The 25883-nt window shown below is 45.0% G+C and overlaps 1 protein-coding gene across 1 annotated transcript in view; it reads left to right on the top strand.

Moving 5' to 3' along the window:
• The window catches only part of API5 (apoptosis inhibitor 5), a 65999-nt gene extending 41088 nt beyond the window's left edge, over positions 1 to 24911 (top strand). The window contains exons 11-14 of the mRNA XM_069221811.1: positions 4214 to 4270; positions 7713 to 7789; positions 9494 to 9630; positions 23579 to 24911. Coding sequence (XP_069077912.1) covers positions 4214 to 4270; positions 7713 to 7789; positions 9494 to 9630; positions 23579 to 23658 — 351 coding nt within the window. The 3' untranslated portion in view covers positions 23659 to 24911. The remainder of the gene's footprint in view (positions 1 to 4213; positions 4271 to 7712; positions 7790 to 9493; positions 9631 to 23578) is intronic.
• The last annotated feature ends 972 nt before the right edge of the window (positions 24912 to 25883 follow it).

The raw sequence follows: 25883 nt of genomic DNA, 5'->3' as shown, positions 1-25883 counted from the left end.
GTAGTTCCCCAGTCAGCAAAAGGATTGTGGTAACTGAAAGGGGTTTGCTGTTTGTGCCTCCTTTTCCTAGACCCTCACTAAAACACTTAAGCTTCAGAACCTCTGAGCCTGGTTACAAAAAAGTCACTAGATCGTTATTCCCTTCCTTATTAGTACTTTTAATATGCCAACTTTTGGCCTTATCCAGATGGTGTCTGAGAGTGTTGTTCTTGCAGAAGCATCCTCAACCATGGGCAGGCAAAGCCTAGTCAGTAGACTTGGTCACTTGTATTCTTTGCGCTCACAACGTGGTGAAGAATCTTCCGCATTGTTAAGGACCTTTCAATCCCTTGTGGCAAGGTCAGAAGCCCTTTCTACTGTGCTCCAATTTTCCTACAGACTTTGTACCAAAGTTGAAAACTTAATTCTGGTTATCTGGCATCCCTAGACACTTCTTCTTCCTTCTATTCTCATTAGTCTTCCCCATTTATGTAGTAATTTGAATGTTTTTTTCCTTTGTCTACTACTATTGTGGACAGGAAACTGTTTCCTATGAAATCTGACTGTCTTCATATCGCTTTTCCGTGAGAACTATTAGTGCAATATGTACCCTATTTCCATTTGTTACTGATATATACAAAAGCTCTCTCACATAGAGGTCACTTCAGACTCTAAGGAGACCTAGTGGTATCATTTCCGGAGCTGGACCATGGACAATTATTTGTCTATATCCTTTCCCCCATTTCATTAAAAAAATAAACTAATGCTCAGTCAATCAAGAACTTTCTTTATGTCTGGAATCTTGGAATCTGCACAGCATTGCTACACCCAAGGCACTGGATGGACACTGTCCTGACAGTTGCTTTTAACAACCGCAAGATGACAGTGGACAAAGACAGCATGACCATCTACTGCAACCCTCTTTGGGAGTTATTGCCATCACCTAGCGTTATTCTTAGTGTGATGGCTGCACTTCAGTGTTTTCCCTTTGTTTTGTCATGATGATTTGCATAGTTTCCTTGTAGCATATTGCTGACTCAGAATTTTGCATTCATATTCACAAATCATATCAACCTTATCTCCAATATTCTCTCCTTCAGATTTCGCCTCTGCTAACGCTGACGGCGCTCAGTTCATTGTTCAAAGTGGTGTTATAACAACCCTGAAAGTAGACTGACAGTAAGTCAGACAACACCTGGTTAAGTTTAAACTCAACATTGACAAAATAGAATTCGTCATCCTACGGAAGACCTCCAGTTTGAGCTAGGCCACCAAGTGAGTGTCAGAACGCCACCGTGCTAGCAAGGATCCCATCATTCAACATTTACCCAATGCACATTGCCTTTCTGCTTCAAAACAAGTCTTTAACGAATGCTATGTTTGGTCATTATCTGGAACCTGCCGTCATGCATTCCTGGTTCTGGGAGTACACACCGGCTCATTACCTCTGATCAGTATCAGCTTATCTTTAAAATCCCTACTTCTCTGTATGTGCAACCAGAGGCTGCACTTTACCAATATGAATATTCACTGTTTTGTGACCAGCTTAAAACACTGATGTTCACTCTGCCTAGGCTCGAGTGATCCTGCAGTCTAATCAGACTTTGTCCACGGGCTCCCCTCAGAGTAGCTGCATGCTTAATAAATCCTATTTCAAAAACAAGCAGGTGATGGATGGAATTATTGAGTTAATCTCAGCCACTGGCAGTTGCTCGTGCCGCATCCCCATCCCAATCCTCCATGACTGGGAGTGAATGTTTAACATTGCTCAGCATTTGGTCTATCATCTTTTCTTTTCACATTTGTCACTAAGTGGGAACTCCACAAATTCACGCATTCTTAACATTGTCTTACAGTGTTACAGTTTCAGACGCTCAGTTGATTATTTGCCCACAGTAGTACTTATTTTTGGTCACGCGCTGAAGCTTCTCTACTCGTCCCCTGAAGCAGTTTGTCTAAAACCCTAGTTGCCCTTTTATGTTGTGCTCCCTCTGGTTCAACTAGTTTCCCCACGGCCTGCAGTGAGTAATGACACCACTCCTCTACAGCCTGTGTAGTGCTCGCCTTCTGATGATGCTTCTCGGGAGGATTTCTCCTTAGCTGTCCGTGTGAGATCGTAATAGGGTCCTCCAAGAACAACGCAGAGGGAATTGAGTGGCTCAGCACTGGCTGCATGCCCTCCGAGAACCGCGGCCTCTGCGGTACTTTCTTCTTACATGGCAGCATTGTATGGGAATCAACATGAAAGGATACGATTTTAAAGGGCCTCAAGCCCCAGGTGTTCATTCCATGTCGCCAGTGGCAGACACACATGCCTTCTCTCCTTCCAGCGCCCTGCCTTCCCAGCTGACACAGTGACCAACAGCATGGAAGGTGATGAGACTTGGATACTACAGTGTTTGCATTTGGCCTCGTACATGAATGACCAGTCTGTTTGATGGGCAAGAACAGTTTGCAAGGGTGTGCTACGTGGCTCGCTTGACTTGGCTAGTCACTTGTGTTTCACATAGTACTGACTCACTATGTCTTGAGTTAGACATTGTAAAGTATTTACTGTTGATTAAACAAGCTGGTTCATTGTAAGTGTTCACCTGTTTCTTGTTGCTGCAGACCTAGAAAAACACACAGTATCCCTTTTTTTTAGAAATCCGTTCTAGGTCTACTATACACTAATAACAGTTATGCTCCTTGTGGGATTTACACATTGTCCTCAAATACTCGTGAGACCAGCGTTTTGTTCAAGCTATTTTAGAAAGTGTTGTTTCCTGTTTTTTCAAGGTAGAGTTTTACGATGGATAGGCTTGTTTGGTTGAAGACCAACATGAACAGCAGTTTTGTATAGACACCCAAACTTCTTGCAGATGATTATCAACACTGCACATCCACTAGGCAAATGAATTACCCACGGTATGATGCATAGTTAGATAAGCTGTCCTAGTATTACATTGACAACACAAACTGTTTTTCATGCTACATACGAGTCTGCCAGTCAGGCCCTCTGAGCTCCATCACGGCCGCACCCAGAAGCAAGAAGGAGGCTGAATATTTTTTTTGTTTTGGATAATCGGTAGCTCACACTATGCAAGGAGTCCATACACATTTTTACTGAACACTATTATGTTGGCTGGTTTAGAAAAAAAGTATTTAGTGAAGTAAATGGTCCTCCAAACATAGTTTACTTCTCACTTTGTGTGCACCACCACCAGGCCTGGGCGGAATCCGCAGTTTTACTCTGTAGAATTCCACAGAGTTACATAGAAACTATGAGATTCAGTGGAATTCTGCAAGGGGGCGCAATTCAGGTACGTCTCGCTGCTCGTTTTTTTTATTTATTTTTTTTTATTTTTTTTTAGCACTTGGAGCTCGTTTTGCGCTGTGAAAACAGCACCATGCTGCTCGCTGCTTCTTTCTGCTGCTCGAGTAGATTTTCTGCTCAAGCAGCAGCTTTCTCATCGTGAATGGTCATGACCTGCTGCGACCACCTGCATTGAGATTTCTCCAGGAGACTTTCTGATGCCCACAAATCACTCTAGGGGATGGAGATTCTCACTCGCGCTCGTCAACTTAACGTTAGCCACGTGGTGGTTCGCAAAGTTTTGCCAGAACTCCACTCTCCAAGTGGAACGCAGAGTGGGCAAAACTCTGTGATCTCTGCCGACAGAGTGGAATTTTTCACCCACCCCCAACCATCAACACCTTAGTGAATTTGGGTGTATTGCTTTACGGTTCTTCCACAGCATACTAATCTACAGTAGGCACACATGCATACAGGAAGTGTAGCTCACTTGAATCTGGAGGACAGCAAGCTACAAACCAATGGTTCAAGTGACTACCCCTCCCCAGGTGAAATGGAAAACATTAATTGGTAATAACACAACGATTATATCAGTAGAAAACAAAAAACAATTCAACAGTGAACTCTTACCTTGATGCGTTATTGACTTCAGGGTGACGTGATCTTGAGCCATGCCTTAAGCAGAAAAAGACTTAAAATATTCTGTTATTTCAAATCAGCTGTGGTGTAATTTCTTGTAATGAAGATGTGATTATTTCTGTGTTTTTATATTCAGTAAGAAATGCAAATGGTATTTCAATGAATATACATATGCTAGCAGACTACACTTTTTTCACTGGTCCCCTCGAAGAGAAATTGAACAAATTAGTGCCACAATGAGGGTTAAAAGATAGTACCGATGTTTGTTGGTGACACTGCTTTTTCTTTTTTTCTCCACAGAACAAAATCAAAGTAGTGGCCCTGAAGATCACAAATAACATCAACGTCCTTATTAAGGTCAGCTTTCTCTTGACTTTGAGTTTTCAATTGTACTTGTGTGTTATTACTTTTCATTGCTGTAATGAATGCCCTTGATCATTCTTGAAATATCTATTTCAGCAAATCATTTTTCAATTCACTGTAGTGGGAAGGGGGTTTAAAGGGTTTCACTCTGAATACAGAAAATAGCTAGCCCCACCCATGCTGCTTGATGTGTAAACTGATATTTTATGTGATGGTATGGGGGTTTAACAGGGCTCCTCCTTAGTCCCTTGTTAAGACACTCTGGAACTACGTGACACAATTTGAACACAACTTTAAGTGATAAACAGTTCTGTTATTTGTAACTTCCAAAACTGGTGCAGACGGTGTCAATATCACACCTTCCATTGAAATATCCTCTTTCCCTTAAATAGGAGTTCTCTGTGGTAAGTTAGGGGTCGAGTTGAACACCTCTGGGCTTGAAGTTGAATTCTAAATGTTTGAGAGCATCTTAGTTGGAGAATATTTGATGGCATTGGTTGATGAAGCAGCGGGGGTCATGCACTTTGGCCTGCTTATGCTTTTCTAAGCACAGTCTCAAAAGTAAGCGATTTGAGTGTACAAATTGTTAATAGTGACGAATTAAGTTCAAGTGATCACCTATCGGATTTCTGTGCCAGGTTTGAAATGGACACCAGTGGATTTGTGTTGTCTAATGCTGTCACTGTCTGAGCAGGTGATGGCTTGAGGTACAATGAGACAGTGGGGAATCCTTGTTGGGAGAATATTGGGCAAGTATTAAAATGTTTGACAAGATGGGGAAAATTGCCAACCTATTTTAAGGACAAATTTATTGAAATAATATGCCCATCACAAGACAGTACACCAAGGGTTTATGAATTCCTCTCCAGTTATCATTTGTGGTACAAAGGGGGGTGGGTGGACTCCTATTGCATCCATGGTTAAAAATATCACTGCAATGCTTGAGCAGATGTGCACTTTGGTGTTCAGAATGTGGTGGCGGTGAAACGTCCGTCAGAGAGGAACGGAATGCAAACACAGGACCACCACCACCTAGGTAAGTGGAATGTATAGGGGGGAGCTGGGAGTACTAGAAAACCACAGAGGTAAACAACATACTACCCCCGTGAACAGGTAAGCAGGAGCAAATCACTGGAATTTCCCCATACCACCCAAAAGGAAGGAAAAGACACCCAGACAAGACTGCAGGAAGTCAGTGGTGGAAATCCTGGAGAGGAAGACTTGTGGAGAGAGGGGACCAAGTCCGTGAGCCACAGTAGAGTCCAGGAGGAGTAGGAGCTACTACCCACCCAGCTGTAGTTGCAGGAGTTGGCTGACGGTGATGAAAAAAAGGCCAGCACTGCAGCCCTGGAGCCGGAGAAGAGTTCCTGAGAGATGCAGATGACATCCCACACTGGAAGAAAAATTGCAGGCGGGTGTTGGTACAGGAATTCCACCAACAAGCCTTGGCAAAGGCAAATGTCGCGGTTGGCGGAAAGTGGAGCTGCCGAGGTACAGTAAGGCCCAGGAGGACTCAAGCGGGGAGTCATGGGGACTCTCAGCGACACAGAGCCCACAGGAGCAGAGGCAGCACCCACAGGGCGTCCCACAGAAGCGGGACACAGGAGCTACAGAAGAGCCCATGCAGCACAACTGAAGAAGGGTCCCACATCGCAGGAGAACCATGCAGAGGGCTGAGCGTTGCAGGAAGGAGTGCTGGAGTTACACATAGTCTGAAAATCCCTTGGAGGAGATGTAAACAAGCCTTGGCAGCTGCAAGAGATACAGTGCACAGCGGTACTGTCCTGCGTGGGAAGGCAAGGGCTTACCTCCACCAAAGTTGGACAGCTGGCAGAGAGGACTACTCCGCTCCATGATGCAGGATTCAAGCAGCTCAGGATGAGTGAAGATCCACGCAGCCAGTCATTGTTGCAGTAGGTGCCTGCGGATGCAGGGAAAGTTACTCCTTCACTCCAAGGGAGTTTCCTTCTCATGCCGACTGAAGACTGGCCACCCTCAGAGGATGCACAGCTGGGGAAATGTTGCAAAAGCTGGAAGGAGCTGTGGAAACAATGTTGCAAGAAGAGCCGCCTTCAAGGATGCAGACTGTCTCGTCCTGGAGGGTCCAGTCGCAGTTCCAGTGGCTAGAAGTCAAAGTAGAGGTTGCAGAGAAGTCCTGCTGGAATCTTGCAAGCTGAATCTGAGGACCCACCCAAGAGAGAGACCCTAAATAGCCCTGAAAGGGGGATTTGTCACCTAGCCAGGTGACCACCTACCAGGAGGGGTCTATGACATCACCTTCCTGGTCTGGCCCCTCAGGGGCTCCCAGAGGTCCCTGCCAACCTTTGATTCAAGATGGCAGAACCCAAGAACCCTCTGGAGGACCTCTGAGCACCACCCCTGGGGTGGTGATGGACAAAGGAGTGGTCACTCCCCTTTCCATTGTCCAGTTTCGCACCAGAGCAGGTCCTGGAGGTCGCTGAACCAGTGTAGACTGCTTTATGCACAGAGAGCTCCAAATGTGCTTTTCCATTGGCTTGGGGAGGCTACCACCTATTTCCAAAGGGAGAGGGTGTAAACCCCCCTCCCCCCAAAGGAAATCCTTTGTTCTGCCTTTCTGGGCTTGAGCTGTTCCAGCAGCAGGAGGACAGAAACCTGTCTGAGGGGTGGCAGCAGCTGGGGCTGCCTTGAAGACTGGTAGGAGCAATCCTGGGGATCCTATAAGGAGCCCCCAGACTGCATAGAATGATACTTCCAATACTGGCAACAGTATTGGGGTATGTTTCCGACATGTTGGTAACTCCAAACCTAGGCATGTTTGGTATCAATTATGTAGCTGGACATAATGACCTATGTCCAGGACATGCTTAAAATGGCATCCCTGCACTCACGAAGTCCATGGCACTGGAGTTCGTGGGGACACCTCTGCTAGTGCAGGGGTGCCCTCACACACAGGTACTTGCACCCTGTCCTCTGGGCTAGGAGGGCCTGCCTATAGGGGTGACTTGGAGTGACCTAAGGTGAAAAAGGCTGCATGCACCCTTTTATGCAGGCTGCAATGGCAGGCCTGCAGAAGACTTTACATGTGCTCCTCATGAGTGGCATAATACATGCTGCAGACCATGGGGGATCCCTTGGTACTCTAATGCCATGGTTACCTATGTACTATATACTAGGGGACTTAAGTGGGGGCACCAGTATGCCAAATGTGGGGTGAAAAAGGTTCCAGCAACCAAGTTTACAAGGGCAGAGCATAATCACTGGGGTCCTGGTTAGCAGGATCCCAGTGAACACAGTCAAACACACTGACAAACCGGCAAAAAGTGGGGGTAACCAAGCTAAAAAGGCTACTTTCCTACAGTAGGAAAGTGAGATCACTTGAAGACTTAAATGCTTATTTTCCAGACTGAGAACTACAGACTATAGGATTTACATCGCTGTACTTTTTCTATTTTAGGATTTGTTTCACATTCCTCCATCCTACAAAAGCACTGTGACGCTGTCATGGAAACCTGTGCAAAAGGCTGACTCTGGGTAAGCATTTTTATTGTGTATTACTATCCAGAATGATTGACAGAATACATGATTGAGCCGCCTTTGCAGGTGCTGTGCTCTGTAATGGTTCAATCTGTAAGACCATTGTGACCTGAAAATAGTTAAGCTGTCTACATGTCGTATGCAGCGTGCTTGGCTGAGTCTAAGCCCTGCCGTCTAGAGCTAAGCTTGTGAGATTTATAACCTGAGTGAGAAGTATTATGAAGCCTATGCAATATGTATTTTAAGGGCTATGTCTTGTTTTTTTTGTGGTCACTGTTGTGCTGTACTAGAGGAGCCAAGGAATTTCAAACAGCACGCCTCCACCTGTGATCGTTTGCTGATGTTAATGTGCAAAACAAATTTCAAGGGATCACTCCAGCAGTTGGTTTCAAACACCAAACAAGTTAAAAGCCATACTTACAAATATATTTCTTTACTTTTCTAACTTTCACCTAGGCATCTGCTTTTCTGGGTACCTAAGGGCAAGCTGGAGTAGGCCAGAACATAGAAATATATTTGGCCGTAGGATTGCACTGTGGTAGGCTGAAGCAAGTCGTTTAGATCGCTTTACAAAATGGAAACATTTGAATTAAATTCGAAGACTCATAGGTGCTGATACAACCGTTGCGGATGGGATACTCCCTCACAACGTGACGGATATTCCTTTTGCTCTATTACAAGTTCCTTTTATATCCTATGGAACTTGTAAAACGGCTGGCAGGATATCCGTCAGTATCCCATCCGCCAAGGTTGTAATCAGGCCCTTGGAGTAGAAAAAATCTGCTCCAGGTTTAGTTTCTAGCTTTTAATGAGGAATGTCTCATTTCCACTGCCTTTGAAGGGGGGGGGCTAGTCAGTCCAGGATTCGGGATAAGAGCTGCACTAAAAGAAGTAGTACTTACGCAGCAAAACAATTTTGCAAGCAGTGTGCATACAAACCCAGGCAGGTAATTTAGCCATTAAGTTTGCCATCAGGAGGGTTTCAATATCCTGCTCTGAACGATCTGTAATAGAGGCAGTGTTTGCTGTGTATGTATTGTTTGTCCTTTCTAATTGACAGTACAGTCTATGTGAAGTTACGTATATTCGTGACAACATCTTTGTGTTAAAACAAATTTGTTGTGTATTTGAGACCCCCCTCCCCCACGTGCACACATGCACTGAGTTGTCCATATTAATCATTTTGGTGGCATTTAGGGTTCCTCCGTTGAACAGATACAGGTTGTACAGTAAATCTCATAGCTGTTTTTAGGTCGAGCATAGCAGCGCGCAAGCACTCCTTTTCCGACATGTTGGTATTATCTGGGCTTTTAACCACACCCATTGCACACCCATCACTATCAATCGTTCATGGGCTTGCCTTTCAAAAATCCTTTGTTTTCATTGGTAACTGCTTTACTTTTGTCCCTCCTTAAGGCTGTTTTGTTACCACATTGGCCATCGACCCTGTTACATGGATAACTGCACTTTTGTTGATAATTTTGACTGCGAGTGAACTTTTTTCCTTCTGTCGCTCTCCACGCTCACAGCAGTGCTTTGAATCTGCTCGCTCATGTCAACTGTTTTTTTTTGGGGGGGGTTTGTATTTTTCAGTTTGTGTGGCAAGAAAAGTCCAGTTAGGAATTTACAATGCTAGTAGCTCTAACGCGAGCAAACATGAGACCCATTGCATTGCAAATGCTTGGTTTTTTTACTTTACAGACTCAAGAGGACCGGTGAAGGCACAACTTCCAGCTCACCACCTAAAAAAACATCTCCAGTGCCAAAGAGGGATGCGAGGCAAATTTACAATCCCCCCAGTGGTAAATATAGTGCCAGCCTGGGCACCTTTTCCTATGGTGAGTATGAAATGTTTCTTAGACACTACAAAGTTAAGATAAGTTAGTGGATTTGTAGAGCACAGCTTATCACCCATGAGGATATTAAGGTACTAGGAGGGTGTTGAGTCTGGCTAAGGATTATGGAGGGAATAGTGTGCTTGTTGAAGAGCCAGGTCTTCAGCTTCTTCCAGAATCTCAGCAGTGATGTGGAGACCCCAATATAGAGGGTGAGGTCATTCCAACACTTCGGTGCGAGAAGGATCGGCCTCCAGTTCTGCTTCTGCGGGGTGCGTGGGCGACTGAGAGAGAGAAGGTGCTTGGTGGAATTGGAGACAGTGCTTGAGATAGGAAGGTTCGGTGTTGTGTAGTGTCTTGAATACGTGTGCACGGATCTTGAACTGACATTGCTTTTGGACTGTGAGCTATGCGAGTGCTGGTCCCTTGATTCTGGTGTGGTGGAGTCAGGATACTAGCGTGTGGTTTGAGACTGTGTTGAATTCTGCGGAGAGGTCCAAGAGGATGAGTGCAGCTGTCACTAATCTAGTGTGGAGCGGATATTTGTCAGTGGATGCGATAAAGGCCGTTTCGGTGCTGTAGTTGCTGTGCAACCTCGTTTGTGGGCTGTTCAGGAGTAAGGAATAAGTGATGATCCAGGTGTTTGGCGAATTGTTAGTTGATTGCTTTCTCCACAACTTTGACTGGGAAAGGTAACAGTAAGATAGATCAGTAGCATTTAAGGTAATTTTTGTTGAATTGTGGTTTCTTTAAGAGTATGTTGGCCTCTGCATGCTTCCAGTTTTCTGGGAAGGTGGTGGTTGAGGTTGCGGTAAATTCAAGGCTAATCTTGGGTGCAACATGGTTGAAGATGTGGTGGGGGCAGCGGTCAGTTGAGAGCCCCTGAGTGAACTGCCTTCATGATGGCCTATGTGTCCTGGTGGGAGATTTAGCTACATTCTGCCAGCTGGGCTTACCAAACTCTATAGCTACAGGTTTATGCATGTGCTTACTGTTATGTTTCAAATCCACTTAACTTTTTGCTAGATCAGCACTGTGAAAATCATTAACTTAAAATGCAGTGTATGAAAATTAGAGCTTTGTTAATTAAGCCTCAGCAAAGCCAATACGTCTGCCGTTATGGTAGGGGGACGTGTTTAGTAATAGTTGTGTGATGTGTGTTGACCACAGGTGTCCTACAAAGATCTTACAATGAAGCTGAAAGTACATCCCCTTTAATGAACAGACAGCATTAGCAGAGCTAGCCCTTAACCTCAGAAAAGTAGCCAGAAGATAAGGTTTGCAAAGGATACTTTTAAGAAGGACCTAACATTTTTGTTGCATCTTTGAAAATGCCTGTGTTCACACTTTTGTTTGCTAACCCAAGCAGTAAATCCATTAACTATAAAGAAAATGTTCTTCCCTGCTTTCACAAGATTGTACTTCACTGCAATGTTATGGGGTGGTCCCTCCTTTGAAGCAAGAGAAAATCGCACACAGAGATAACCTGTCATTTTTTGGGGGAAATATCTGATCCCTTTATCTCCTGTACAGGCATGCTTCTCAGAGCCTTTTTCCCTGTTGCAATAGAATATGTAAATAAAATACAGCCTTAAACTGCTGAACTATACCTGTTTGTAGACCATAGTTTGGCAGAATCAGTAATTGCCCATTGTATGGGTAAGACACTACCCAGTGTGTTTTTTTTCTTTTCTTTTCTTTTTTTTCCCTTTATAAATCTGTTGTCAGATGATGGGTTTTTTAAACGGTGCATAGCTTCAGCCTACTGGCACCATTAAACAGTCCTGTGACCTTTCCTGCCAAGAACATAGACGTAGAATTGTGAACACCAGCAAGTTTATTCACCCCCAGTTATTATTTCTTCAAGAATCAACTACCATATAGCTTCTTTCTTCATATTACTGCCAACTCCTCTGCACAAGAATGCAGATTATGCATGGCTGTTGATGTATTTTATCTTCTATAAAGCACATTGATGCTCTTCAGTGTGTTTCTGCACAGTAGAAACCCAATAAATAGCCTTTTTGGGTTTTTTTGTGTTTAGCTTATAGGAAACTCTAGGATTTGGCTTATGAGTTAGTTTCAATAACTCTACCCACTGCCATTTCATATAGCTAAATCAAAATAAATGTATAATTGTCTCCTTGCCTTTAACATTAACTCCTGTTTGCTGTTACTGTCTACTCAATGCCAACACTAGCCAGTGCCTCTGGCGTTCTCTCCTCTTTTTTTAATTTTTTTTTAAGGTCTTGTCTGCGTAAACATGCGGTAGCGCAGGAGCTCTCGATTGCAAGACTTGTGTTGAGTAATGGGCTTAGAGCCCTGCCCTTGCTTACTATTTGTGGGCTTCATTGTCACTCATTTGTTGCCATCTAATTGGGCAGTACATGCCAGACATAACTTCTTTTTCATGCAGTGGAGCACAGATCAAGCACTGAGTCACATGGATTAGGGTCCTTTCTCTCTTGGCGCTGTGATTGAGCAAAACAAATCTTCTTCTTCTTCTTCCCATGCCATAATCACAGTGCCAGCAGCAGAAGGCCATCAGTACTGACGACCTTGTTGCTTCTTATCCTCCCACATCCTGGTCTGTCCCCTGTATTCCCATCCCAAGCCATCTGCGTTGTTTATTCCTTCACAACTAGCCCCATCCCTGCAGCCCCCCTCTCCCCCAAATCCCAATAATGGCTATTTACTATCCTTCGTAGCTTGCATGAGGAACCAGTGCGCACTTGTTGTTTCACAGTTATTTTGGACCTCTCCGCAATGACCCACTCTAGGGAAAAATTTAAGCAGAGGCGACACCTTTGTTTGAGAGTCAGAGATGGAAGTGAGGGCAGTGGGGCAAAATGGGAGCCCTTGTTTTTAACAAATGGCAGAAGAAACTGCCCACTTTGCAACGCAGTAGCTATCATTAGTAAAGCAGGTGCAGCACCACACTATTATGACCTTTTCTGTACAAAAAAGTGTATGGAGGGTTCATTTTCTTTGATAGCGGTAGGGCTGAGGGCACACATGCTTAATAAAGGGGTGGGGAAGGCAATACGTGGAAGCTCATTTTCTTCTTAGAATGCTGACATGGCCTAATGACAAAGCTGCTGCCTTTGGCATCGGATCAACATTCTGTGACTCTGGCACCAGCACTTAATCTGCCAATGTCTTAAAAAAAATATCTGACCTTGTGATATGTAACTGGTACGCAGCTTAAGTGTTCAGATAACTTTGGCCAAATCTACGCTAAATAAAGCTCCCAAAAAAAAGGGACATAGGCACTGTTTGAAGATTGGAGTGATGTTCCGGCATGGTGTGTAATAAGTGAAGAGGCAACGGTACACTGCTACTCAGAGCCGCAGCTTTCAGTGGTGCAGTAGATGCACTTGCATTGAGGCCAAGGAGTGTTGTGGGCTCCCAACACACAGATTATGCGTGCACAGTTTTTTGGTCAATTTCTGTTTTTTTGCCATGAATTTGCCCTATTATAAATCTAACATTTATTGTGGATTATGGGATACTTGAACATTATCCATGAAAGGATCTCCTAAACTCAGTTTCTGAGCTTAGCCCTGCCCTCCCATGCCCCCAGTCCTTGCCTTAAAGTTTTGGAGGTGACCCTACTTAAACCATTTTGCTTTGGTGGGGCTTGGAGGAAAAACATTTGAAGACCTTTGGTCTGTGAGGGTCACCTATAATGTACTTGTAAATTTAAATTTAGAGTTATTGTTAATTAGTTACCCTGTAGAAAGCCAGAGGTCAGGCCCTATACTGTACCCAGCGTTAGCAGGGAAGTCTTTTAACCTGTCTACTCTTAACCTCTGCCTCTGTCCTTAGCTCCTCACACTGCACTTAACATCTCCCCGCAATGTCGCCTTGACCCAGATGATGAGCTAAAGTTGGGGCAGAGGGGTAGGGGAAATCGAAGGATAAGCAACTCTAAATGGCTTTAGAAAGTGAGGGAGAGGAAGAAGAAAGGCTCAATAGAGAGGAGGAGCCGAGGACAAAACGGGTGATGTGGTCTGGTTGTAGGTTGTGTGATTGGTCAGGAACCACTAAAACTCCTGGGAAAAAAAAAGGGATAAACCAAGCAGTCAAATACACTGGTGTCCTCCTATCTCAAGCAAGTGTGATTGCCGTTATCTAATTAAATGAAAGGCTAGATGGCACAACTGCAAAGCACATAACTGGCTTGACAAATAACGTAACTTAGAATCGCAGTCTCTAATACACATGATCACTAGTTAGTACACCCTCTGCTTGTTACCGATCTGTTCTACAACATTTCAACTCTGCCTGTAGAAAATGCTGCTTCTGTAGTGAATGACTTGGTCATAGCTGTCACAGGGCTTCCTTCATAGTTCAACATCTTGGGTGTTACCACTTTTCAGAACCAAGCCATGTCTCCATCTGTGAACCCAGCGACTGCAAGTACTTGTTGCACAGGAATTTCTTCTTCTTAGCAAACCTGTACACATAAAGCATAATTGAAGAGTAGTAACTCTGCACATGGTTTTAACTTTTAAAAGGATTATTAACTTTATCCAGTATTGGATCTTTCAAAGATTCACATGCTTGAATCATTCCCCGTAGTCGAGATGGGAGTCCCCGGTAATTTAATAAAGCAGTATATATATCACTATCGTAGGCTATAACGGCAATGAAAAGGTCAGTTTAATAGCCTATCCATGTCCTTTAAAAAAAAAAAAAAGGACCAAACTTGAACTATAACCAATCAGACGACAGCACCTGCTAGAACACTCCCAAGAGAGACTGAGTCCTTCAGATTTTCTACTGCATGTCATGTGAAGGGAGTCTCCCTGAGCTCTGCTCAGTTCTTCAGCTTTTACTTCTTTTTGGATCATCCAAGATTATATTTCCTGGTTCATTTGTCTAACCCTGGCACTAATGTCAGAGTAGCAGTAAACAAGGTAAAAGGCTACATAAATATGTCTAACCTTTTCCTCAAAAACTGTCTCATTCTGAGAGATGAGGCTATTACTGGCTGGGATTACAACATCTTAAATCTGTCACTAATAATGGGGACAGTGCGGATTCCTTCACCTCATAGGAGAGGTCAGAGGGAGACGTTGCGCCAGGCTCTCCGGAAGGCACGCAGAAAAGCCATAAAAAAACTTACCATAAGGCACTTCTCACAGAAACAAAAAATGGAAAAAGACCCTCAGCTCCCTGTTCAACTCTGACAATACATCAGCGTGACCCTCATAACCTTACAATGGGGCGTATGAAAACCACCTGTGAAATCATCATTCACAGGAATTACCTTGAGGTGGTTGATGACAATGTTGACTATTATTACCTCGTCTATGATGCCTCATCTACGACGGCCTCATCTATGATGGTTGTCTACGACAGTCATCTACAGTGATTGTCTAAGACGGTCATCTACAGTGGTCTATGATGGCCTGATCTACGAAGGGCCTCATGTACGATGGTCATCTACTATGGCCTCATCTATGACGGTTGTCTACGACTGTCATCTACAGTGGTCTATGATGGCTTCATCATTGAAGGGCCTCCTCTAGGATGGTCATCTACTATAGCCTCATCTACAGTGGTCGTCTACGACGGTCATCTACAGTGGTCGTCTACGACGGTCATCTACAGTGGTCTACGATGGTCATGTACAGTGGTAGTCTACGACGGTGGTCGTCTGCGGTGGTCGTAGATGATGGCCTCTTTTACGATGGCCTCTTTTACGATGGCTGCTTACGATGGCCTCTTTTGCGATGGTTGCTTACGATGGCCTCTTTTGCGATGGTTGCTTACGATGGCCTCTTTTGCGATGGTTGCTTACGATGGCCTCTTTTACGATGGTTGCTTACGATGGCCTCTTTTACGATGGCCTCTTTTACGATGGTTGCTTACGATGGCCTCTTTTACGATGGTTGCTTACGATGGCCTCTTTTACGATGGTTGCTTACGATGGCTTCTTTTACAATGGTTGCTTACGATGGCCTCTTTTACAATGGTTGCTTACGATGGCCTCTTTTACAATGGTTGCTTAATGACGGCTTCTTATAAGATGTTTCCTTACGACGGCCTCTTCTAAGATGGTTGCTTACGTCTGCCTCATCTACGATGGCTGTCTACGACATTCATCCACGACATCCTCATCTATGATGCTACTAAATGGCAGTATCATATATGTAGATCGTCTATGGTGCTACTATATGGCAGCATCATCTATGAGGACCTCATCTATGATGCTTGTCTATGAGGACCTCATCTATGATGCTTGTCTATGAGGACCTCACCTATGATGCTTGTCTATGAGGACCTCACCTACGATGCTTGTCTCTGAGGACCTCACCTACGATGCTTGTCTCTGAGGACCTCACCTTCGATGCTTGTCTCTGAGGACCTCACCTACGATGCTTGTCTCTGAGGACCTCACCTACGATGCTTGTCTCTGAGGACCTCACCTACGATGCTTGTCTCTGAGGACCTCACCTACGATGCTTGTCTCTGAGGACCTCACCTACGATGCTTGTCTCTGAGGACCTCACCTACGATGCTTGTCTCTGAGGACCTCACCTACGATGCTTGTCTCTGAGGACCTCACCTACGATGCTTGTCTCTGAGGACCTCACCTACGATGCTTGTCTCTGAGGACCTCACCTACGATGCTTGTCTCTGAGGACCTCACCTACGATGCTTGTCTCTGAGGACCTCACCTACGATGCTTGTCTCTGAGGACCTCACCTACGATGCTTGTCTCTGAGGACCTCACCTACGATGCTTGTCTCTGAGGACCTCACCTACGATGCTTGTCTCTGAGGACCTCACCTACGATGCTTGTCTCTGAGGACCTCACCTACGATGCTTGTCTCTGAGGACCTCACCTACGATGCTTGTCTCTGAGGACCTCACCTACGATGCTTGTCTCTGAGGACCTCACCTACGATGCTAGTCTCTGAGGACCTCACCTACGATGCTAGTCTCTGAGGACCTCACCTACGATGCTAGTCTCTGAGGACCTCACCTACGATGCTAGTCTCTGAGGACCTCACCTACGATGCTAGTCTCTGAGGACCTCACCTACGATGCTAGTCTCTGAGGACCTCACCTACGATGCTAGTCTCTGAGGACCTCACCTACGATGCTAGTCTCTGAGGACCTCACCTACGATGCTAGTCTCTGAGGACCTCACCTACGATGCTAGTCTCTGAGGACCTCACCTACGATGCTAGTCTCTGAGGACCTCACCTACGATGCTAGTCTCGGAGGACCTCACCTACGATGCTAGTCTCGGAGGACCTCACCTACGATGCTAGTCTCGGAGGACCTCACCTACGATGCTAGTCTCGGAGGACCTCACCTACGATGCTAGTCTCGGAGGACCTCACCTACGATGCTAGTCTCGGAGGACCTCACCTACGATGCTAGTCTCGGAGGACCTCACCTACGATGCTAGTCTCGGAGGACCTCACCTACGATGCTAGTCTCGGAGGACCTCACCTACGATGCTAGTCTCGGAGGACCTCACCTACGATGCTAGTCTCTGAGGACCTCACCTACGATGCTAGTCTCTGAGGACCTCACCTACGATGCTAGTCTCTGAGGACCTCACCTACAGTGGTCATCGACGACAGTCCTCTGCAGTGGTCATCGACGACAGTCCTCTGCAGTGGTCATCGACGACAGTCCTCTGCAGTGGTCATCGACGACAGTCCTCTGCAGTGGTCATCGACGACAGTCCTCTGCAGTGGTCATCGACGACAGTCCTCTGCAGTGGTCATCGACGACAGTCCTCTGCAGTGGTCATCGACGACAGTCCTCTGCAGTGGTCATCGACGACAGTCCTCTGCAGTGGTCATCGACGACAGTCCTCTGCAGTGGTCATCGACGACAGTCCTCTGCAGTGGTCATCGACGACAGTCCTCTGCAGTGGTCATCGACGACAGTCCTCTGCAGTGGTCATCGACGACAGTCCTCTGCAGTGGTCATCGACGACAGTCCTCTGCAGTGGTCATCGACGACAGTCATTGTAAGGAAATGCCTCCTTGGCATGGTTACCCCCCTGACTTTTTGCCTTTGCTGATGCTATGTTTTGAATTGAAAGTGTGCTGAGGCCTGCTAACCAGGCCCCAGCACCAGTGTTCTTTCCCTAACCTGTACTTTTGATTCCACAATTGGCACACCCTGGCATCCAGGTAAGTCCCTTGTAACTGGTACCCCTGGTACCAAGGGCCCTGATGCCAGGGAAGGTCTCTAAGGGATGCAGCATGTCTTATGCCACCCTGGGGACCCCTCACTCAGCACAGACACACTGCTTGCCAGCTTGTGTGTGCTGGTGAGGACAAAATGAGTAAGTCGACATGGCACTCCCCTCAGGGTGCCATGCCAACCTCACACTGCCTATGCAGTATAGATAAGTCACCCCTCTAGCAGGCCTTACAGCCCTAAGGCAGGGTACACTATACCATAGGCGAGGGCACCAGTGCATGAGCACTGTGCCCCTACAGTGTCTAAGCAAAACCTTAGACATTGTAAGTGCAGGGTAGCCATAAGAGTATATGGTCTGGGAGTCTGTCATGCACGAACTCTACAGTACCATAATGGCTACACTGAAAACTGTGAAGTTTGGTATCAAACTTCTCAGCACAATAAATGCACACTGATGCCAGTGTACATCTTATTGTAACATACACCCCAGAGGGCACCTTAGAGGTGCCCCCTGAAACCTTAACCAACTACCCGTGTAGGCTGACTGGTTTTAGCAGCCTGCCACACTCGAGACATGTTGCTGGCCACACGGGGAGAGTGCCTTTGTCACTCTGTGGCTAGTAACAAAGCCTGTACTGGGTGGAGATGCTTATCACCTCCCCCTTCCAGGAACTGTAACACCTGGCTGTGAGCCTCAAAGGCTCACCCCCTTTGTTACAGCACCCCAGGGCATTCCAGCTAGTGGAGTTGCCCGCCCCCTCCGGCCACGGCCCCACTTTTGGCGGCAAGGCTGGAGGAGATAATGAGAAAAACAAGGAGGAGTCACTGGCCAGTCAGGACAGCCCCTAAGGCAACCTGAGCTGAGGTGATTCTGACTTTCAGAAATCCTCCATCTTGCAGATGGAGGATTCCCCCAATAGGGATAGGAATGTGACCCCCTCCCCTTGGGAGGAGGCACAAAGAGGGTGTAGCCACCCTCAGGGCTAGTAGCCACTGGCTACTGCCCTCCCAGACATAAACACACCCCTAAATTCTGTATTTAGGGGCTCCCGAGAACCTAGGAACTCAGATTCCTGCAACCTAAGAAGAGGACTGCTAAGCTGAAAAACCCTGCAGAGAAGACGGAGACACCAACTGCTTTGGCCCCAGCTCTACCGGCCTGTCTCCCCCCCCCCCCCCCCCCCCCCCCCCTTCTAAAGACACTGCTCCAGCGACGCTTTCCCCAGGGACCAGCAACCTCTGAATCCTCCGAGGACTGCCCTGCTCTAGAAGGACCAAGAACTCCCGAGGACAGCGGCTCTGTTCACCCAAGACTGCAACTTTGTTACAAAGGAGCAACTTTAAAACAACTTGCGTTTCCCGCCGGAAGTGTGAGACTTGCTACTCTGCACCCGACGCCCCCGGCTCGACTTGTGGAGAACGATCACTTCAGGGAGGACTCCCCGGCGATTGCGAGACCGTGAGTAGCCAGAGTTGCCCCCCCTGAGCCCCCACAGCGACGCCTGCAGAGGGAATCTCGAGGCTCCCCCTGACCGCGACTGCCTGCTCCTCAGATCCCGACGCCTGGTAAAGACTCTGCACCCGCAGCCCCCAGGACCTGAAGGATCCGAACTCCAGTGCAGGAGTGACCCCCAGGAGGCCCTCTCCCTTGCCCAGGTGGTGGCTACCCCGAGGAGCCCCCCCTTGCCTGCCTGCATCGCTGAAGAGACCCCTTGGTCTCCCATTGCTTTCTATTGAAAACCCGACGCGTGTTTGCACACTGCACCCGGCCGGTGTACTTTCTGTGTGGACTTGTGTGTCGTCGCCCCCCCCCCCCCCGTGCCCTACAAAACCCCCCTGGTCTGCCCTCTGAAGACGCGGGTACCTACCTGCTGGCAGACTGGAACCGGGGCACCCCCTTCTCCATTGAAGCCTATGCGTTTTGGGCACCACTTTGACCTCTGCACCTGACCGGCCCTGAGCTGCTGGTGTGGTAACTTTGGGGTTGCTCTGAACCCCCAACGGTGGGCTACCTTGGACCCAAACTTGAACCCCGTAGGTGGTTTACTTACCTGCAAAAACTAACAAACTCTTACTCCCCCTAGGAACTGTTGAAAATTGCACAAAGTGTCTAGTTTTAAAATAGCTATATGTGATTTATGTGAAAAGTGTATATGCTATTTTGATTATTCAAAGTTCCTAAAGTACCTGCCTGCAATACTTTTCATTTGAAGTATTACATGTAACTCTTCAACCTGTGGTTCTTAAAATAAACTAAGAAAAGATATTTTTCTATACAAAAACCTATTGGCCTGGAATTGTCTTTGAGTGTGTGTTCCCCATTTATTGCTTGTGTATGTATAACAAATGCTTAACACTGCTCCTTTGATAAGCCTACTGCTCGACCACACTACCACAAAATAGAGCATTAGTATTATCTCTTTTTGCCACTATCTTACCTCTAAGGGGAACCCTTGGACTCTGTGCATACTATTCCTTACTTTGAAATAGTGCATACAGAGCCAACATCCTACACATAGCTATTGTCCCAAATGCAAGAATACACATGCGGCCCTTACAACAGTGCCTAGCAAAACAATGGACGCAAGCACAGGGTCAACTACAAGATCTAGTGTTGATAGACCGCCAAACACACTCCTCGCTACAATGGTGGAACCCTATAAATTGAAACAAATGATGGCCATTTCAAGACCCAGTGCCTCACGCCATTATCACAAAAGATGCTTCCATGGTTGGGTGGGGAGCACACCTCAACAATCACAGCATACAAGGTCAATGGGACAATCAACAAAGACTACTTCACATAAATCACTTGGAACTGCTAGCAGTATTTCTAGCATTAAAAGCGTTTCAACCACTGATAGCCCACAAACACATTCTTGTCAAGACAGACAATATGACAACAATGTATTATCTAAACAAACGGGGGGACACACTGGTCACAGCTGTGTCTCTTACCACAAAAAATTTGGCATTGGGCAATTCACAACAACATTCACCTGATAGCACAATACATACCAGGCATTCAAAATCAGTTAGCCGACAATCTGTCGATCACCAGCGAACTCACAAATGGGAAATACATCCCCAGATCCTACAGGATCACTTCTACCGCTGGGGGACACCAAACAGAACTATTTGCAACAAAAGAAAACGCAGAATGCCAAAACTTTTCGTCCAGGTATCCACACCCTCAGTCCAAGGGCAATGCTCTATGGATCAGCTGGTCAGGGATATTTGCTTACGCTTTTCCCCCTCTCCCGCTCATTCCTTATCTGGTCAACAAACTGAGTCAAAACAAACTCAAACTAATACTTATAGCACCAACGTGGGCTCGCAAACTGTGGTACACAACACTGCTGGACTTATCAGTAGTACCCCACATCAAACTACCAAACAGACCAGATCTGTTGGCACAAACAACAGATCAGACACCCGAATCCAGCATCGCTCAACCTAGCAATCTAGCTCCTGAAGTCTTAGAATTTGGATATTGAAACCTTTCACAAGAGTGTATGGAGGTCATTAAACAAGCAAGAAAACCCACAATAAGACATTGTTACGCGAAGATGGAAAAGATTTGTTTGCTACTGTCAGGCTAATCAAATTATGCCACTAGAAGCCTCCACACAAAACATTGTAAGTTATTTACTACACTTACAAAAATCTAATCTAGCTTTTTCTTCCCTTAAAATCCATCTCACTGCAATATCTGCTTATCTGCAGATTAAACATACAACATCGCTTTTTAGAATCCCAGTTATTAAAGCCTTTATGGAAGGACTAAAAAGAATCCTACTCCCAAGGACACCACCGTACCTTCGTGGAACCTTAATATTGTATTAACACGACTCATGGGCCCACCATTCGAACCCATGCATTCTTGTCAAATCCAATTTCTAACTTGGAAAGTAGCCTTTCTAATAGCCATCACATCACTTCGAAGAGTGAGTGAAATACAAGCATTTACTATTCAAGAACCCTTTATACAAATACATAAACATAAAGTGGTTCTCCGTACAAATCCAAAATTCTTACCAAAAGTCATATCACCATTCCATCTAAACAAAACTGTGGAACTCCCAGTCTTCTTTCCACAACCAGACTCAGTAGCTGAAAGGGCATTGCATACATTAGACATAAAAAGAGCACTAATGTATTACATTGACAGAACGAAACCATTTCGTAAAACAAAACAATTGTTCGTAGCTTTCCAAAAACCTCATGCAGGTAACCCTATATCCAAACAAGGCATTGCCAGATGGATAGTTAAATGCATTCAAATCTGTTACCTTAAAGCTAAAAGAGAATTACCCATTACACCAAGGGCACATTCCACTAGAAAGAAGGGAGCCACAATGGCTTTTCTTGGTAATATACCAATGACAGAAATTTGTAAGGCAGCCACTTGGTCTACGCCTCATACATTTACTAAGCATTACTGTGTAGATGTGTTAGCAACACAACAAGCCACAGTAGGACAGGCTGTATTAAGAACATTATTTCAAACAACTTCAACTCCTACAGGCTGACCACTGCTTTTGGGGAGATTACTGCTTTGTAGTCTATGCACAGCATGGGTATCTGCAGCTACACGTGCCATCGAACGGAAAAATCTCACTTACCCAGTGTACAACTGTTCGTGGCATGAGACGCTGCAGATTCACATGTGCCCTCACATCTCCCCGGGAGCCTGTAGCCGTTTTTAGTTGCATGAAAATTGTAAATATGTAAATAAATATTCTTTTACTACACACTATGTACATACATTTTTGCTCCATTGCATGGGCACCTCTAGTATCCTCACTTTACCAACTCTTACCTCACCCTTTGCGGGGAAAACAATCTAAGATTGAGTCGACGCCCATGTGCACTGGAGCCAAAAGGGAGGAGTCACTCGGTCCCGTGACTCGGAAAGACTTCTTTGAAGAAAAACAACTTGTAACACTCCGAGCCCAACACTAGATGGCAGGAACAGTTCACAGCATGTGAATCTGCAGCGTCTCATGCCACGAACAGATGTACACTGGGTAAGTGACATTTTCCATATATATATATGTATATATTATGTTGCATATGAATGTTATGTATATATTTTCAACCCACCATCCACTATTTGCACTACTATAAGATATCCAAATACAGTATTCTGATTCAAGCATGTGAATCTATGAAAGATCCAATACTGGAGAAGAAAATTTACTTACATGTAACTGCAGTTCCTCCAGCATTGGTATCTTTCATAGATTCACATGCGACCCACCCTCCTTCCCAGAGAGGCTCCCCTTTATAGCTTGGGATTATCTATTCCCACTTGTGCTTGAAAATCTGAGGGACTCAGCCTCTGTTAGGAGTGTTCTGTAACCAATCACAAGACGGCACCCTCTAGTTCAAGTTTGGTCCTTTTTTGAAAAAGGACATGGATAGGCTATTAAACTGGCCTTTTCATTGCCATTATAGCCTATGATAGTGAGATATATATATATATATATACACACACACACACACACACACACACTGCTTTACTAAATTACTGGGGACTCCCATTTCGACGACTTGGAGTGATTCAAGCATGTGAATGTATGAAAGATACTAATACTGGAGAACTGCAGTTACAGGTAAGTAACTTATTTTCTTTTTCAAAGTCACCACTTCAAGAAAAGGGAATGCTAGTAATCTGCAATGGTTTACAAACTGATACAAAGGATCATTGTTTAATCTTTCGTCTTTATATGGCACTGATTCTTTTTTTTTTTTCCTCCCTTTACAGAGCAACAAGGCGGTTTCAGAGGAGGCCGGGGCAGAGGATGGGGTGGGCGTGGCAATCGCAGCCGAGGGCGGATCTATTGAAACTGGAGTTTGGGACAGTTTTGCTCTCTTGCTCTGCCGTAAGGACGCACCACCAACAATTGTAACACAACCGCCGGTGAAAGAAGCCTAAGAAGCACACCGACCAGGACTGCCTTCAGCCCCACACTTCCAACCAATCTTCTTTCTGTCTTTTTATGTAAGACGTTCCTTTTGTAACTGAGCATAGACTGAGGACTGCCTAACCACAAATGTATTTTACGGAAGCTGTCAGATTCTACACCATTCGAAGAGGCTGTGCTGCTCTATTTTCCATATATTTTTTTTAATTTTATTTTTTCGTGTGTCTTTGTAAAAGATTTAAATATGATAGTTGTATGATCTTTGAAACGTTATTATTAAATCCTAAAACCCACTCACCTAGGTACAAGTAATTTAAGTGAACCTAACTGTTTAATTTGACACGCTGGCGAGAAGGCAACACAATCCCAACTTCTGAGATGAGCGATTCCTTGCGACCAGCCATGATCATGCATTCAGGTAGGACAGTGTGAGCAGTCAACGCTCACACTGTGTCCCAGGTAATTACAGTACAAGTACTCCCAGCTTCTCGCCATTGACAAGCGATACCTGAAACACAAGTTAAAGGGTAAAATTACTAATGCCTGTTTTTCTCCAGATTGACTCACACTAAACTGCCATCTAGCAGATGATGAGATAGGGGAAGGAGAGGGTTCAGTGTTCAAGCTAGTGACTGTTGAGTTATATTTTGATTTGTTGCACCATCTCTGGTTTATAGCAAAAACTGAGGAGCTGCACTAATGTCTGTCTTCTGCATAAACTGCAATGAGTGAATGCAGCCGGCATTGTGTGGTCATGCAGCCCCATCGGTAGCTAATTTTTGGTTGCATGGAATCATTTATCTCTGCCAGCTCTTTGTTTGAAGGCATCACATTTGCCAATATGCTTTACCCCTTCGCATATTCCAAATAATCTCAAACCTGGTCTGCATAGAGTGTTAGTCGTCTTTCAGATTTTCAGGGTTTCCCTATCGAGGGGCTTTTTCTCAGTCCCTACATCCCAGTCACTTCTTTTAATTCATTTGTTGTTAAAATGCAGAGTTTCATATTTTATGTAAAAAAAAATAAACTAAAAGTTTTGCATTTTGGAAAAAAATAGGAAAAATTAGATAACCGCAAAAATATGAATATTTGACTTTTGAAATGTAAAAAAATGTTCATAGAAAAGCAAGTTGGTAGAAAACATCATTTAAATAAACGCGGTTATCTCATTTACCTCTTAGTGGTAGTTATTTTCCTTATAGCCACTGCCTTACATTAGCATGGAAACATTTGGTTTGAAAGAGGTTGCAAGTTTTCTTGTTGCATTCGTTTTTTTCCTGAGGCATATTTAAGAATGCTTGAAATACTTGAGGGCTGATGGTGCATATTAGCTGGTCTTTCCACACTAACAGTGGTTCAGGGTTTTATTGCATTCAGGAGGTTCTCATTTAAGAATGTTCTTTGGACGAATCACATACGACTGTGTGCTTGTGGGTGAGGTGAGACTCTGAGACTTATAAGCCTTTAGCAGCAAGTGACTTAATCTTGATATAGTAAGTATCCTTTCTTTCCTATCTGGGCAATTTCCTGACTGTTTTTCGGATGGTAATGGAAGAAGAATCTGTCTTCTATGAAACTGGGAAAAATATAGGTCACTACAGTAAGCCGTGCAAAATGTTATCAGGTGCCTAGAAAATTATCCTTGTGTAATTGCCCTTTTTTCCATTATAATTTTTGCAGTAAAATATAAATGTACAATGTTTGTTTTTATTTTTGCTGTACATCCTTTTTGAGAGTTCTAGGCTTGCAACAGTAATCATTTTTGCATTTGAATAGAAATGCCCTCTGTAAGTAGCATCAGTGACATAATGAAATTTTAGGCCTTGCAAAAGAGTTTTCCCTGATGAGAATGTGTACACTTGGTGCTAAAGCTATATAGCCTTTGTGCGTGGTTTACTTGAGATTTTGCCTACTACTCAATTCTGGATGCTTTTTTTCATAAACCAGAATATCTGCTGTGCAGGAAAGTGCCATCTTTCCAGCATAGTTGCCCCTCACTTTTTGCCTGATGTCCATGTGTTTAGACCGTAGTTCACTGGGATACTGCTAATCAGGACCCCAGTGTCTGTGCGCTCTCCTCTAAATTTGGTTGCTGGTAAACTTTTTACACCCACAAATGACATACTGGTGCACCTATGTACGACC

The sequence above is a fragment of the Pleurodeles waltl genome, chromosome 3_1 (assembly GCF_031143425.1).
Source record: "Pleurodeles waltl isolate 20211129_DDA chromosome 3_1, aPleWal1.hap1.20221129, whole genome shotgun sequence".
Lineage (NCBI taxonomy): Eukaryota > Metazoa > Chordata > Amphibia > Caudata > Salamandridae > Pleurodeles > Pleurodeles waltl.
Note: the sequence above shows the minus strand (reverse complement) of the source record. Positions and strands in the feature narration are given on the sequence as shown.